Genomic DNA, 16,322 nt, shown 5'->3' on the forward strand with positions numbered 1-16,322 from the left:
CTGCCTCCTTAGCAAAGATTGCTGCTGTGGGAGGAGTGCTGTTTTTCTTAAACCAGGAAAAATAAGCCAGGTAGTCAAATGGCTCTTGTTTAGAAGAGCAGCAGTAGTGAAGAACTCTATTCTCCTTCCACCAGCAGCCACCTGGCTGGAAAAAACATCCTCAAAACAATCCTAAGGGTCAGAGATACCTCCTGGGGGAAGAGGGCCCCTTTTCTGTGCTCGCCATCTTGGCTGCAGGCTTGATGCCCTTTTTTGCTAATTGTGGTGTCATTCAGCAAGAGATACTCTGGTTCCTAAACCTGCAGGAAAGCGTGGCTGTAACTTTAGACAGCCCCGAGCAGCTGATCCAGAAAGGTGAGACCACAGGACTTTGTCAGGGTAACGTGCATAAAACTTGGGCCATGAGCTTGTCTTACTCTAAAAGCTTCTGCCCAGTCAGGCTAAACTAGTTGCAGAAATCTGGATATATAGTGGAAAAACCACATGAATTTGGAAGAACTGAGCCTGTGTTGATGCTATTGCTCAAGCCATTTGAAGTAAGTACAGTGTGGTGATACGATTTTTGTGATTTGTATGATCCAAGACTTCAGAACACGCTTGCTAAACTGTTTTGTTGGGTTTTTTTCTCCCCTCAGGCAGCGGTAGAGCAGCTCTCGGTGCAGTTTGCCTGCAGGGTGGCAAGAAATGGGAAAGCTGCTGACTCAAAACACGCGTGGAGTTGATTGTCGTGGATGCGTGGTCTAAAATGTCTGAGAGATAAGGAGGTTATTATGTTGTGCTACAAGACACTCAGCATATATATTTCTGAAATCAGGCACTTCAGATAACTTATTAAACCATAGTGTTACCACTTAAAAGCTGCCCCTGTGACTACATGCATTAATTCCCTCCCTTTGAGCTAATACTGGGTGGACACTGATAACAACCCTTGCATCTGATGGCCAATGACTGTCAGAGGTGCCTTGTTGGTATCGGGGCAGAGGTGTGGAAGGCTGGCTGAGGGACGAAAATAAACCAGATCTGTGTGAATTAACCGGCGAGTGGATAACTTGAGGGCTGAAATGCCTCACTGCATCCAAAGCAAAACATCCTGTGTATGGATAGCTTTGCCTAATCATTCTTCTAGCAAAAATAAGAGAATTTCACACAAAATGTCCACACATTTCTGGATTTTTTAAAAGAATCTTTTTCTTGCACAAAGCCAAAATCCATACACAATTGTTAAATTGGATAGCTGTTTTTACCACATCAGTATTTATTTTTTCAGTTGACCTGTCCCTGTGCACATAAAGGGTCAGGAAAACACTCTGGTTTAAACTTCCCTTTTTAAACAGCCCAATTATACACTGATTTGTCAGGACCCACTAGGAAATCTATAGAGACAACCCAGAGCTCGAAAAGTTGCATTTTCCCAGCTTGTGGCTCCTGACCAAGTCTTGCTGTGTAGGTCCGGAGCACAAATTCAACCAGTATGCTTGAGTTTACCAACTCCTGCTGAAACTGAGGTATCTGCCCGTTATCAGAGCGCTTTGATTAGCTCCAAACTCAGACTAACACAAAATAATGTCAGAGTGAATTACTTGCTACAGAAGACCAGGCAGAGTGCAATAGTTCAGCTGCTCTGGGCCAGACTTGTGTGTGCTATCGGGGGGGAAAACCCCTCACTAGCATATCCTCAGGTGGTCTGTATTGTTTTGCTTTTTAGCATCAATACTTCATTGTACATCACTGTTCTAACTGGATGCAATTCTATGTTTTTAATTTATTTTTTTTTTTAGCATGAGGTGGAAGCTGCTGTGTTTAGCTAGGCATGCCTTGAAAGGGAACGTGATGGTTGGTCTGGAAAAGTATCCTCTATGCAACTGCTATGTCAGGAACGAGCACTAAGGTTAGTCAGAATTTCCAGCAGAGGAAACTAATTACAGATAAGATATTAATACAGAATTCCTGCCATTTATTTTTAAGTGATCACCTCCCCTTTTCAAGCATAACTTTAGCAAGGCTAATTTTAATTGCAGTTAGCATGGTGAAGTACTAAAGTTTTGACCCTGCTATTAATGGCCAGAGAACTTCCATCAGCCATCAAGACCTCAGCTACACCTGAGTACTAATTACTGCCACTGATATGACCTGGCTTTTTGTTTTTTTTTTTTTTACTTTTTGGGGCAGTTGGCCAGCTGTTTTAAATTATTTCATTGAAGCCAGCAGGCCTGCTGTAATTTCCACCATTTTAATGCATCAAGGAAGGTTAAACATTGCCATGCATGTGTGCTTTCTGCTTGCTGTTCCAAGCAGGTTGGTTGGAGCCTTTTGTGCCCTAAAGTTTTCGTGCAGGCTGGCACTGGTGTAGGGGAGCTTTTCCCTGAATCTGGAAGTTGTCCAGGAGCTACATGCCCATATGCACACACACACCCGAGGCTCACAGCAGCTGCTTGATGACAACAATAACAGCTTGTATCAGCTGCAAGAATAAGTTATGTGTTGGATTTTTCAGAGGATCCTGCTCTGTTATAATTCTCTTTGTTTCCAGGGGAATAATGGCATCTGACAGCCTTTGTCAGGAGCAGATCTTTGCTGGCAGATGCATGATATATTCCCCCTTAAGTCTGTTTTGGGGCTGCAAGTTTATTTTTGTCGTGTGAGGGTTTTCTGTGCCCTGTTAACATGTAGGGTTTAACCTTAGAGTACATACACCAACATGTGCCCCAACCAGGTGACTGACTGAATCATTTGCTCATGATCCCAACCTAAACATTACACTTAAACACAGAAACTTAAAGTAACAAATTCTAGCAGCAATACAGCAAAACTGGATTTGCTGCAAGACACCAACCAAACCCCATTTTCTAGTTAAACAGGAAACCCACTCCTTAAGGGGGAGGCAGGTTTTTAGCAGGTGGGTAATCGGGGCTCAATGTGCTGCAGCTGGTTCCCCCCAGCCCTGCCTGGGCTGTCCTCCTGTAGCACAGCCCTGCAGTGGGGCCTCTGCTGAGCTGCCGAACTCATCCTGCCTCTTCTGAGAGGATTTGGTCCATGATGTATTGCCTCGACGTGGGTAAGTTGTGTCTGAGATGCTCTTGGCCTTTCAGCTCAGAATACTGTGAAAATAATGTAAATTGTTGTATGAGCGCTTGGGTCTCAAGACAGTGAAGATCTTATAAATGTCCTACAGGTTTTGGAGAGGCTTTTTCAGGGCTTGTGCTGGGGAGGGGGGAGGACATGGCTCAGGAGAAAGGCAGTCGAGTGTGGTTACATGAATTCTGGCTTGGTTTGCAGGCGGCTGCAAACCTGCTCTCCCTCTGAGCAGCAGTTTGAGAAAGGAGACCCAAGTGTGACATCTGATGCAGGCTTTGCTGAGAATGTGGTGTGATGATAGGAGAAAAAGCCTCGAGATATTTAGTGAACTCAAGGGTTGCTAAAATACTTGGGTGGGTTTGTACCAGCTGGGGTTTCCCCGAAGGCTGACTTCGCTGCGGAGACCACACGGCTGCTGCTCAGCGCCAGAGCCTCCAGCTGATAGGCCAGAGTGGTGTCTTAGCTCAAGAAAACCTGAAGTTAAGAAACCTTGAACTGAGTAATTTACTAATTTGAACAGAACTGAAATGCTGGAATGGAGCTCATGAGCTCAATATAAATGTGGTTATTTATTTTCCAGGACTGCTTTGTTTACTTGCAGGAGTTAGATATATTTTTATTTTGTCCAGAGATCTTTGCTCCCTCTAAAGGGGAGTGTTGTGTGGCAAGTGTGTTTTAAATCCAGAAGTACATAAAAGTTCAAGAATATTGAAAAATAGAGGTTGGTCATGAATAGTGGGATGAGAAGATGCAGAGGTGCAGGAGTGAAGTATATTTGTGTAGAGGTGTGGAAAACAAATTTAGTATGTGAGGGGAGAGGGCAGGATTGTTGCTGACTTGGTGCTTTGGAGTCTGGGAGAGATCAGAAAAGTTTGGGATTTAGAGACAAAAGCATAGATAATAATATTAGTAATTCTTACTTGCAGGAATCAGAGTAGGAATCAAAGGAACCCTGGGTATTCAACTCCCTCCTGTTATTTATGACAGTCGTCCAGGGCAGTGCATGACTTTCAGCTCAGGGATTTCCCTACCAGCCAACATCCTCCTGGTTGTGCCCACAGAGTCTGGGTGATGGGAGCCCTGTTCCTGCCCCTTGTGCTCCTGCTACTCCTCTCATCCCCACTACCAACACAAAATGTGACTATATCCTTCCTAAAGGCGCTCAGCAGAGCACTGTTTGTGCAGCTGTGACTCTCTGCCACCATCTTGTCCCTTCCCAAGGTGACATGTCCCATTTAATGACCCAAATATTCCACAGAATGGGAAGGAGGCCCACCAGCATGTGGGGTTTGATCTTTGCAGCCCTCCAAGGCTGCTGCTCTTCCAACTAATCTCATTAAAGACATGAGAGCCACACACCTCCTGTTGCTTTTGCCAGTTTTCTTTTTTTTTTTTTTTTTTTTTTTTTTACCAAAAACCTCAATAATCACTACCTAGATAGTGAGTTGTTCTATTTGGAAAACTATTTATATTAGGCACTTAAGTGCAGGGATCCTGGGCTGTGTGGACTGTAGCCTTTCGTTACAGACCATGCATGTTCAGCAGTGGTCTGTGACCAACTCCTTCTCCACACTCATGTCCTGTCCTCATTTTTCTGAAGATAGATATATATATATATATAGGTGCATGACATATGCTGTATATAAATATCTATGGTACTTATAGACAGATGGAGAGTAGTGTGCTTGCCTGATTCTTACAGAGTTGAAGTTTTACATGCATGCACAGAGTCAGAGTTGCTGAAAAAAATCTATCTTTGAATGTAGAAATCCTTTATAGAGGAGGATTTTCACAAACAAAACTAATAGATCAGGTTCACTGTTAAGCCACTTTGGCAATTTTAGGATAATTCCTTTCTCCACCAGCTTTTTCTTACTGTTCAGGTTTTCTGCTGGGTCTGATGCTGGAAAATTGCTGTAGACTCCCTGAATATTTGGTGTTGGAAGGGGCCTCGGGAGGCTGCCAGGTCCATCCCCTGCACCCTGCAGGGTCAGCTAGGAAATCTGGGAGTCTGGAAAGACCCTGAAATGTTCATGAGCAAAATGTCAATAAAATTAACCTCTTCCATCCCTGCTCCTGCCTACCCACTGGAAAACAAGGTTCTGAAAAAACTGTTGAAAGTGTCTTAGTTAAAGTTTAAGTGAAAAAGCATCTATTATCCTCAGAATTCTAGTGGAATGAATGAGGTTTTCTGCTACACACTAACAGTGACAATAAGAAATAGATGGTGTTTTTTCTCTTGACAAGTGTTGCTGCCATCATCCATCAAGGAAAGAAACTGGTTTCACCTGGAGAAAAGCCAAAGGCAGGTGGTGGAGCTTTGAGCCTGGCACCCAAACCCACAATCCACATAAAAACCAAGACTAAATAATAGTTGCAAACTGACCGTGGCTTTTATCTTCTGCAGGTTGCTACGGTGCCTTTAAAATAGTAGCCCTTCACCTTGGCAATGGCAATTCTTGCTTTAATGTTTTTTTTTTCAGCAAGGCTCAGGCTGCTATTTCAGGAGCTGCACAAACACAAAGGTCTCATCGGTGTGGAGTCTGACAGGGGAAAACCTAACAGGATTATGAGACTGAAATTTCATGCAGCTGGGTGTTATGCTTCACTGAGAAACTAATCTCTACTGCTAAAACTGCAGTGTCTGGCAGATTGGAAAAGCTTTAAGAAAAGCAAATGTAGTCTGAAGGTTGGACTTTGGGGAGGGGTTTATGTCTAAAAGACCCACAGCGCTATCCCATAGAGACTAAGGGATGACTGGTAGAAAATGTTGTGAAGTGAACTTCCTGGAATACATTTCCCCTGGAGAAAACTCGAAATTTTGGTTAGTGGGATGTTTTCTGGTGTCATTTCGGTTGTGAAAAAGCCATGTATGGGCACACATGTTGTACCCTACCTGTGCTTAGGGTTGAGAAGTCATGAGTTGGGTGTGAACAGTAAGAAATATCTGTTCCAGGTGGTCAGCATGGAGTCAGTAAAATCAGCCCTGTGGTGTTCTGCTCGCTGCGACACCTGCCATGGGCTTTAGGTGCAGCTCTTTTATTTGGCTGTCCAGATACAGCACTGCATGGCACACAGTCTCACAGCAGGAGCATTATTTACTTTTTTTTTTTTACAGGAAAAGCCTGAGCAAGTTAGCTCTTAAAAATAGTTACCTACTTAAAATATTCTTCTTCCAGCACCCAGCAGCGGAAAGGACTTGGCTGGCAGCCCCTTGCTGCTGTCCCAAATCAATGCTTTTTGGGTAGGAGGTTGGGGTTAGCCAGTTCTAACACAAGCCGAGGTTTAGCCTGTCTTTAGGAAAGCTTGAAGCATCTGCAGCACAACTAAAACCTAATTTCACATTGGTGAGTAGTGAAATGGTTATAGACATCAGCAAAGCTGCCTTGCTCAGGTTGCTTCTTGGCATAGAAGAACTCGGGGAGGTTTGGGGGGTTTTTTTGACAGCTTGTTATCACTTTCTTTGCTTTTCCAGTATCACTAGGCCCATGTTGGGTTTTTTTGCCTTTATTGTGAATAGGGTCCAGCATCTTGAAGATACTCTGCTCTTTTTTTAGCCTGACTTTTGTATGGTTGAGCTCAGTGAGAGGAAATGCATAACTGTGATGTGTCTAAAACCTGGGGAATCTTAAGGGATAGGAAACCTTGAACCCTGGAACTGTGTATAAGGTGAAACAGAAATATTTAAAATGCTTTCAAATATACCTGGCTTCTGTCAGCACTGGCGTGGCCAGCAGGGACAGGGAAGGGATCTGAGCCCTGGGCTCGGCACTGGGGAGGCCGCCCCTCGCTGAGGGGGTTCAGTGTTGGGCCCCTCACCCCAAAAAGGCCGTTGAATGACTCGAGCGTGGCCAGAGAAGGGCAACGGAGCTGGGGCAGGGTCTGGAGCACAGGTCTGCTGGGGAGCGGCTGGGGGAACTGGGGGGGTTCAGTCTGGAGAAGAGGAGGCTGAGGGGAGACCTCCTGGCCCTCTGCAACTCCCTGCCAGGAGGGGGCAGAGAGGGGGGATGAGTCTCTGGAGCCAAGGCCCCAGCGCCAGGCCCCGAGGGAATGGCCTCAAGCTGCCCAGGGCAGGGTCAGGCTGGCTCTGAGGAAGGATTTCTGTGCAGAAGGGGCTGTTGGGCGTTGGAATGGGCTGCCCAGGGCAGGGGGGAGTCCCCGGGATCCCTGGAGGGGTTGAAGAGTCGGGCTGAGCCAGCGCTGAGGGATCTGGGGGAGTTGGGAACGGTCAGGGGGAGGGTCATGGCTGGGCTGGAGGAGCTTCAGGGGCTTTTCCAACCTCAATGATTCTGTGTGATTCTGTGCTAAAGGAATGACATTATTAGCTAAGGCTGGGTAATGTCTGGTTGATGGTTGGCCAAGGAGGACTCCAAGTGGATGTCGGGGTTAATGTCAAGGGGAATCCCATCCAGAGACGAGCAAAGAGCATTTGATAAGTGAACCAAATATCTAATGAGGTTGGCATCATAAAACATGTATTAGGAAGATGCAGCAAAAATTGGAAGCCTGTTTAGACACGTGGCAGGGAGTGTGATGCCACGAGGTGTGCAAGGACTGACTGATTCAGAGGGCTGGTTCCAATCTTGGTTTTTAAAGTCAGACTTGCTGCTGTTTGGGCATTGCCGTTTCCAAGGTTTCCACCTTCAGATCACGAGGCTTAACTTACTGTTGCCCTTGATTCTGTAATATCTGTATTATAAGAACATTTGCCATTTCCTTTACAGCTACATACGTATAGGTATGGCGATACCATTTACCAGACTGAGTTCAAATTGTTGGCAGTTTCTGGTGGGAAGAGCACATCGTGATGCAGAGTCCTGTCCCCAGCCTTGAACAGGAATATACAGGAATCTCTGGGCATTAGTGAGACACTTAGTCGGGGCATAACCTTTGCTGGTTGCTTGAGCCTCTTTAAGGAGGAAAAATTCTCTCAAAAGCTTTGCTTGGGCAATTCAAACTGGTTTTTGTGGGACTCTGCTGGATTTTGGCTGGTAATGGAGAAGAGGTTGTAGGTGTCAAAAAAAAAAAAGAAAAGAAAAGAAAAGAAAAAAAGGTATAGGGGGGTTACAGCTCCTGCACTCAGGAGGTTCAGCATCACTTTGGCTGCCTTGGTGCTGGGTGGGTTTTGCCCTGAGTTGCTGAAAGCTGGGCTGGGCTGCTTGACCTTTGCCCAAGAACGCAGGCAAAGGCTGGGGCTGGTTGAGGGGAGAAGAGCTACGCAGTCGAGATGAGTTGTTTTTACTGACAGTGAATTCAACTGCTTTCCAGAAATTAAAGCAAAGTGTTGTTAACTAACAAACATGTGCCTTTGGCTCACTGCGCTGAAAATCAGTAATTCTAGAGAAACTCTGCAGGGCTTTGTGCCCTGGGGTTATCCCCTTCCTGATCCTCAGGACCGGTGCTTCCAGAGGCGCCTCTTGAAAAGCAATAACAAAGTCTCGTCCTTCAAGGCATGTTTGTAAGCTCCAAACACCAAACCACCACCTATTTTAGGAAGGGTAAGTTCAGGAGTCAATACACTGTAGTTAATGGTGCTACTGTGAATTGTGTTTATTCAACGTAAAGATGTGGGAATTGGGTCTGTGCAGAAACACTGTGGGCTGGCCCCAGCTCCACATTATCCACACGTAACTTTGAAACCTTTCACTAGCTACGTGCAGTTGTTTATGTCCAAGTAATTGTTGGTTTCAGGAGTGGAAGTTAGAAATAACTGCATGAAAACTCCCAGAACATCCTGGGACTAAATTAGTGGGACAGCAAAATTATGGAAAACTTAAAAGCTTTCCCAGAGTGGGCGAGGGAAAGGAGGATCCCGGGCTCACAAACTAAACAGGAACCTCCTCAGACTTGTTTTATTAAATGCCCAATATAAAACAATTTGTAACGAAGAACCATGGGAGCTCAACAGGAGGAAACCATGGGGAAGATTCATTAGCTACAGGGGAAGTTAAAACAAAATGCTCTAAGTACAGCTCAGCTTTATTTGTTTGGGGTTTTTTTGCTACTAGGACATCAGAGAAAGGAAGAGGGGACAGGGAAGCACACAGCAGTGTCTCAGCACCGGGGGTGACCCCACACCAAAGAGCAGGGCTGTGATGGCAAGTGTGCAGTTATCAGCCACCTCACACGTGTGAATATTTAAAACATTTATTTATACAAAGGTATGGCATTTACAAGAGTTAAAAAATTAGACATTTAAAAGCAATATCACTGTATATAGAGCCTAAAAATAAATAGGGTGCAGCTCAGCATTTATGTGCTTTAAAAAAAAAAAAAAAACAAACCAAAACCCCAACAGCTCCACAGGCAGCTGGGGCACAGAGACCTGCTCCAGGGAGGATCCTGTGCGGGTTCCCTGCTTGGTCTCAGTCACCTTAATTTGCTTTTTTAAGCTCAGTGTCCATAATCCTTGAGTAAAGCTGGAGGCTCCATTTGAAGAGCACAACTGTGGCACTGCGGTGGGGGAGAGGGACCAGCCCGGCACAAAAACTGGGACTTTCTCCAGCTGCAGCAGCGTCACGGTCAGAGCAAAGCTGGTGTCGTGCTTAGGAGCAGCTCCTACTCGGGTATTTGCAAAGCGCTGGTCTTGGCCTAACAGCGTGGCTGCAGCTGGATACCCTCCCTGGGATGTGGTACTTACTTTTCCTAGGCACGGCCATCGTGTGTCTGAGCTGAGACAATTTAACCATCCACCTCAGCATACCCTGAAATACCACTTTTTCCTCCCTGGACGACCAAGGGAGTAGAAGTAACGGGTTTAATACCTCTCCAACACTGATAACTAGATTTGATCAGCGACATCCCCGGCTTGGTGGGCAGAGCGTGCTACCAGGTACCCAAAAAGGTCTCTGCTCTGTCTGAGGTCCCCCTAAACAGAGTGTGAAGATCATTTCTGTTAGTGAATCGGAGCCAGCAAGCACTGGCACCAGGGTCATCTCACTGCAGGCACCTTCATGTGGTGGGAGTGGTCCTAAAAGTCCAACACCTTGTGAAGAAATCCGGCCATTCCTGCAGGTGGTTATACATATCTAGCTCAGAGTTACCTACCACAGGTTAGGTTTGTTAAATAACAAAGAAACTGCAAAATAGATGGGAAATAGAGGGAGACAACAGATGGAGAAGCCAGAAAATCCAGCCAGAAACCCGACCAGGGCAGCCAGCTCAGGTCAGGAGGTAACATCTGCTTCTTGCTGCTGGGTGGGAATCTTATGGAGTGACTCCTAAAGGCACGTGCTTCGCTGCAAAAGCCCGAAGTAAAAATGTAAAGCCTTAAAAATGTCCAGTTGAGCTGCTACCACCAGCGTGTGAGCCCTGAGACAATATGGCTCGAGCTCACCTCAGTTGACCCCATAAGCAAGATGGTTGTGGGTATTCCCAGATTTCCCACGCGTCGCGCTGGCTTCCCACCACCTCTTCTCAAAGTGCATGTCCTGGATCCGGCCCAAAAGTGCTGCCAAAACGCTCAGCCAGTGCAGGAAACCTGTTTAACCCCCACCACAGGAGAGTAGCAAGATCCTTCCAGACTTGAACTCTTCCATTTCACAGAATAATAATAATAATAAATATTGCTGTTGTAGAAGTCATAACCCCTCCCACCTCATTCTCCCCCAACCTGTAAGCACCTCTCCCAGCTCTGCTGGAGGGAGCTTGCAGAGGAGGGGGACAGGCTGTATAAAGACTGCAAGGTTGATTTTTTTTTCAAGGTGTCCAGAGATAGGTTTAACTTGCATAATATAACAGATTGCAACTACCCTCTTAATACTGCGAGCAAGTCACAGAAGATCTCAAAGGACAGCAAAATGTGAGTTGAGGTCAGCTAAGCCTTTCCTCAAAAGTGTTGTTTGATATAAAAAGCTAAAAATAGGCAAGAAACAGTGCTTGGAGTTCAGTTTTCACAATGACGTATATATAATTTTTTAAAACACATCACCCAGCAAAGCACACCAAAGCACAGCCTGCTTTCCTTCCCCAGAGGAATCGTCTGAAACTGAACTGGGAGCAGGTGCTGCTCTTGGTCCTCCTTTGCCTCCAGTAAAGCAGAGGCCACGACGCTCAGGACAGCCCCCTGCATGCTCCGAGCTGCAGATTTCTCACTGTTAATGGTGTCTGACAGGGATGCTGCTAGGCCAGGGCTTGCCTCTCTCTCAGAGCATCTACAAAGCACCTGGATTCCAGCGTTGGGTTCCTTCAGCTGCCTTGCACTGTATAACTCACTGGAAAAAACGCTTCAGAGCCTAAACTTACTGTAACTTGATAAAGCACAAGTTACCTCTGAGCTCGAGTAGCCAAAAATTAGCTCATAAAAGAACAATTTAGGACTATAGTTTAAAAAAAAAAAACCACCCAATATATTAAAAACGTTTGGTTTAACTTTAAAGCAAGTCCATGATACCCTGCTTTTATTACTGACCTTGCAAACCAAAGTTGATTCACTTTTAAAAGTGATGCAAAACATTACATATATATATATTTATGATAATTTATATATTACAGGCTTACCCACTTGCAAAACAACCATTTTGCCTGGCAATAATCAGCATTAAGAATCTTTTAAACGCTTTAGAACCTACTCAACATACAAAAATAAATATTGCATACATGATTTCTGAGCAAAACAAGCAGCACAAGTCACCAAAATACAGCTGCAGCTAGTAACAGTCCATACTCGTGGTGGGAGCACATCAAACCAAGTAACAGAAGCTCTTCACGGGATTAATGCTCCCTCACGCCGTAGGACTGGGGGCCAAAATGTGAAAATACGCAAAGCCCCAAACCACTGGGGCCTTGCTGGGCACCAGCCTCTCAACCCTGACACCCCCAGTTCTCCGTCCACCTCCAGGGGGGGCAGGGAGCACCCGGCCCCCTCCCACTCCAGCCACGCTTACAGGAACAGACGTTTTTTGAGTTTTTCTGGTTTGGTTTCTAAACTAAAGTGATTTTCTGCCCCACCCCGATGACCCCTTCCAGCTACTGCTGCCCCGCTGCACCCTCCGGCCCTCTCCGAGAGGAGCAGGAGATGGGGGGAGCCTCAAGACTCCCTGACTCTCTATTATTTACCTTCTCAAGACAGGTTAATGAGACACCAGAGTTAGTGCTCTGACAGATCACGATGAAGTTTCAAACGTTTAAGTGATGATAACAGCAGCTGGCACCGATACAGTACTTTCAAATAACATGCTTGCACGGAGACGGGCACTGGGAGTCCGTACCGGTCTCAGCCGCGGATTCTGGGACGGTTTTGGTGCGAGTTCCTTCAGAAAACGGAGAAGCACGTGACGGTCTCCCCCCTGCGGCCAGGTGGCCACCGCAGGGTGGCTTTAGCCGGTCGCCGCCAGCAGCAGGCCGGGGGCCAGCCCCAGGCACAGGCAGGCGGCGGTGAGCAGCGCCGCGGCGGAGAGGCGCGGGCCGCGGCTGGGCGGCGAGAGCGTGGCGAACACGGCCTCGGAGCGGTTCCTCGGCACGGGCAGGTTGCAGATGCTGCCCTCGCAGCAGGAGGTGCAGAGCTGCGGGAACAGGCTCCACTCGGTTACTGGAGACACACCGGCACCCTGGCTAACGGCGGGGCGGGAAGAACTCGGCAGAGGAGACCCGTGCCCGCTCCGGTTTTACCCCACACCTTTCATTTTCCTTTTTTTTTTTTTTTTTTTCCCTTCTCCCCACCTTTTATTTTCCTTTCTTTTCCTTTTTTCCCCTTTTATTTTCATTTCTTGTTTTGCTTTCCCCCCTTTTATTTTCCTTTCTCCCCCTTTTATTTTCCTTTTCCCCCTCTTTTATTTTCTTTTCCCTTTTCCCCCCTTTTATTTTCCTTTTTTTCCTTTCTCCCCCTTTTTATTTTCCTTTCTTTTTTCCTTTCCCCCTTTTATTTTCCCTGCTTTTATTCTAATTTTTTCCTTTTCTCCCCTTTTATTTTCAATTATTTCCCCTGCTTTTATTTTATTTTTTTCCTTTACCGCCTTTTATTTTCATTTTCTTTCTTCCCCCTTTTATTTTCCTTTATTTCCCCTGCTTTTATTTTAATTTTTTTCCTTTCCCCCCCTTTTATTTTCCTTTTTTTTTCTTTCCCCTTTTTCTTTTCTTTTTCTTCCCCCCCCCTTTATTTTCCTTTTTTCTTCTCACGCCTTTTCCTTCCCCCCCCCTTTTATTTTCTTTTCCTTTTTTCCTCCCTTTTATTTTCCTTTCTTTTTTACCCCCCAGTTTTCTAATTCCATCTCTTTGAAGAACAATTTCACCTGTACAGGAACAGTACATTGACTATCACAAGGATGACACACCCCTCTTGAAGAGCTTATTTTCTATTCTACCCCAAAAAAGCAAACTGATGAAAACCTGTGTCACATGCCAGAACTCAAAAACCCCCCCAAATCATTATTCATAGAGGGGCTTTTTATTGCCTATGACCTCGTGTGCAGGCACTGGAGCGCCAGCCGGCCCCTGTGCCAGCCCATAATGACACACGGCTCTGCCTCCTCGGGCGGGGAAGGGCCCGGCCCAGCGGGTTTAGAGAACACGTAACACGGAGCTGGGGCTGCAGCGTGCCTGGCCGCTCAAAAAGCTATTTTAACCCAAAGGTCAACCATTCAGAAAAAACCTTTCTAAATAACTGTTTGATTCAGACATAAAACATTTGCTCCCAAGGTTTCGGGGCGCTCTCCCACTCGGTTCAGCAAGAAAACCACGAGCTGGTCGTGAGAATCCTTTGCAGAGCAGAGGGGACACAACATGGTGCAGGTCTGGAGGCAAAGCACTCCTCAGCCAGGACGGAGTGGTTTGCTCCCCTGAGCTGCTGGCACGAGAGTTATTTAAAGGGATTAGTCTTTTCTTCTGGGAAAGATTATTCCTTTGTTTCTGTAACAAATGGAAATGAGCTGGAGCTCGTTAAGAAGAGAAACTTCAATTTTGACGATGTTGATTTACCCACTGAACCAGTCAGACTTCTGGTGGAAGGATTCTGCCTGGTTTTCATATGGGAAAAGGCAATTTTTTATCCTATACCTTGTATTCTTCATGCTTTACATATGTGCATCCTGTAGACAGACAGTCCTCTAACGGTACGCAGCGTTTGGTGACGGATATGCTCTCCCCAGTAACTTTCATCGTGTGTTGGCTAAAGCAGTATCTTGTACCTAGAAAGACAGAAAAATGTGTTTATCTGTCAAATTCAAGTTTTGTGATAGTCTACAAGTAAGAGGAAATAGGAAAGAAGTCTTAGATTTTTTCCAAAATCTTGGGAATTAAAAAAAAAATAAAATTGGATGTATTTATTGCAATGTAAGAATGTCACTAAATAATACCCCCAAGCTCTGGCACAGACCTGAGGTTTCAAAGCACTCTGGAACACGGAGATTTGTTCCCAATGCTAACGTGGGTCTCTCGGTTACCGATAAACACACACACACGTTGGATCATCAACTTACAGAGGGAGGTTCAGATAAACACCCCAAATCTTGTGCACCATTAGTTTTATAGGAATCATCTTCAAAAGAAGAAACCATTCACAATACCTGTTTATGTCTGAAGCTAACTTCCATTTGTGTAGGTTTAATTTTTATTTTTAATTTTAATTAATTAATTCTGTAGAACTACCTCAAGCATTACACATTGGAGACGCCTTCCCCTCTCTCCTAGCAGCCCCTGGAAGCTCTCCGCGCCGCACACGCTCTGACCCTGGCTCTCCCACAGCTCCTGCCCAGCCCGGAGAAGATCCTTCACCCTCCCCATCCCTCAGTTTTATCATCTATAAAATAATGTCAAAGTACCAGCAGAACAATTAGAGGGATTTATGTATTTCTCACTTTTTCAGTCTTTGGAAAAAGCACCGTGAAAGGGACTGTGTCCCCGGTATTCCCAGCCCATCTTCTGCCTGCTTCCCCTGGGGGCTCCCTCATCCCCAAGGGAGACCATCCTCCTCCTCCTCCTCTTTTAAGCTACTTCTCTAGTGACACTTGTAAAACACACAGAAACTTCACAGCAGGATAACTGACTAATGCTGTGGTTATCCTCAGGCACAAAGGAATTTGGGTTTATTTCATGCTTTAGTTGTCAGAGGGAAGTTGAAGGTGCTGTTCCTCTTCCTGGCACTCCAAGATGAAAACACTGGATTTTCAATGCAGGAAACACACCATTATGTATTTCTTCTCTAAATTATACCTTGCTTCTTATTAATCAACCATATTATTAATAAAATTGTTGCTTTCACAGGAGGGAAAAAAGGAGTGTAATTAATTTAAAGTGAACATTCCTGTTCTCCGATGGGCAAAGCCCTGCATTCTTCTCATGTTTGAGACATTTGGCAACAGCCGAGCGAGACTGCTGACCAAACACGTTACTCATTAGGCAGTAAAACCCCTCAGACATCCGCCATACCTTTGATCTGCTCTTAACTCAAGTGTGATAGCCACAGCAAACAGACTTAACTCATCGCCAAAGCTGGAGACGCTCGTGGTGCTGCCTCCCTTCAAACCGGCCAGAGCTGCACCACGCACCTTCCCGTGTGTTCTCCAGGCTCTCCTGCCCCAAGGGGTGAAGCTCCCCGTTTCTCCCCAGCACTCTCCACACCACAACTTCGAGCTCCTCCCAGGACCCTGCCGGGAAGGGCCATTCCCCAGCAAATCCATGCGAGCATCACCGGAGCTTTACTTTTGCCCCAGTGGCTCCATCCAAGCAGCGGTGCTTGCCCTTGACAGGTCCCAGATGGAACCAATAAAGCTTCCAGCACCCCATAACTCTTTTAAAGCTGTTTCACTCCTTCTTCCAAATGTGTTGTTAGGAAATAATGTGCAATCACCTTGGAGATATGTATTTTCCCCTCATGGGGGGACCGAGCATGCCTCTCCTCACGCAACCATCACTGCTAGATGTCACCCCCTGCAAGGTGAGGCTGTGCCTACAGAATTCCACAATAAACCACAAAATCCACTCAAATGAATATCGACTTTTTCCTCTTCTCAGAGCGGGTTGAGCATCCTGAGGACAGACACTATAAAAGGATTAGGCCAGAGAGCACGGGGAGAGGCCTGGGCAGAGCAGAGGTAGGGAACACCACCACGTCTAACCCATCACGACTGCTCTGCAGGTAGGGAGGCTGCTGCAGGAATGGGGGAGGAACTCCTAGCTCAGCCCGTGAAGAACACAAGCCCAACGCTATAAAAAATACCTAGCAAAAATAACAGAGAAATTTAGACCAATTAAAATAAAATTGCAGCATAAAAGTTGATGCTTCTAAGTAACGTGGTGCCTGAGCCAGGCAG

General features: G+C 45.9%; 1 protein-coding gene across 7 annotated transcripts in view; it reads right to left on the reverse strand.

Moving 5' to 3' along the window:
• Nucleotides 1-9,246: 9,246 nt before the first annotated feature.
• LYPD6 (LY6/PLAUR domain containing 6) overlaps nt 9,247-16,322 on the reverse strand; it is a 41,551-nt gene continuing 34,475 nt past the window's right edge. For all 7 annotated transcript variants that reach the window (XM_074911375.1, XM_074911371.1, XM_074911377.1 and 4 more), the window contains exons 4-5: nt 14,068-14,198; nt 9,247-12,578 (exon numbers count right to left, since the gene is read on the reverse strand). In XM_074911375.1, coding sequence (XP_074767476.1) covers nt 12,393-12,578; nt 14,068-14,198 — 317 coding nt within the window. In that variant the 3' untranslated portion in view covers nt 9,247-12,392. The remainder of the gene's footprint in view (nt 12,579-14,067; nt 14,199-16,322) is intronic.

Source organism: Athene noctua, chromosome 7, assembly GCF_965140245.1.
Source record: "Athene noctua chromosome 7, bAthNoc1.hap1.1, whole genome shotgun sequence".
In the NCBI taxonomy this organism is placed as follows: Eukaryota; Metazoa; Chordata; class Aves; order Strigiformes; family Strigidae; genus Athene; species Athene noctua.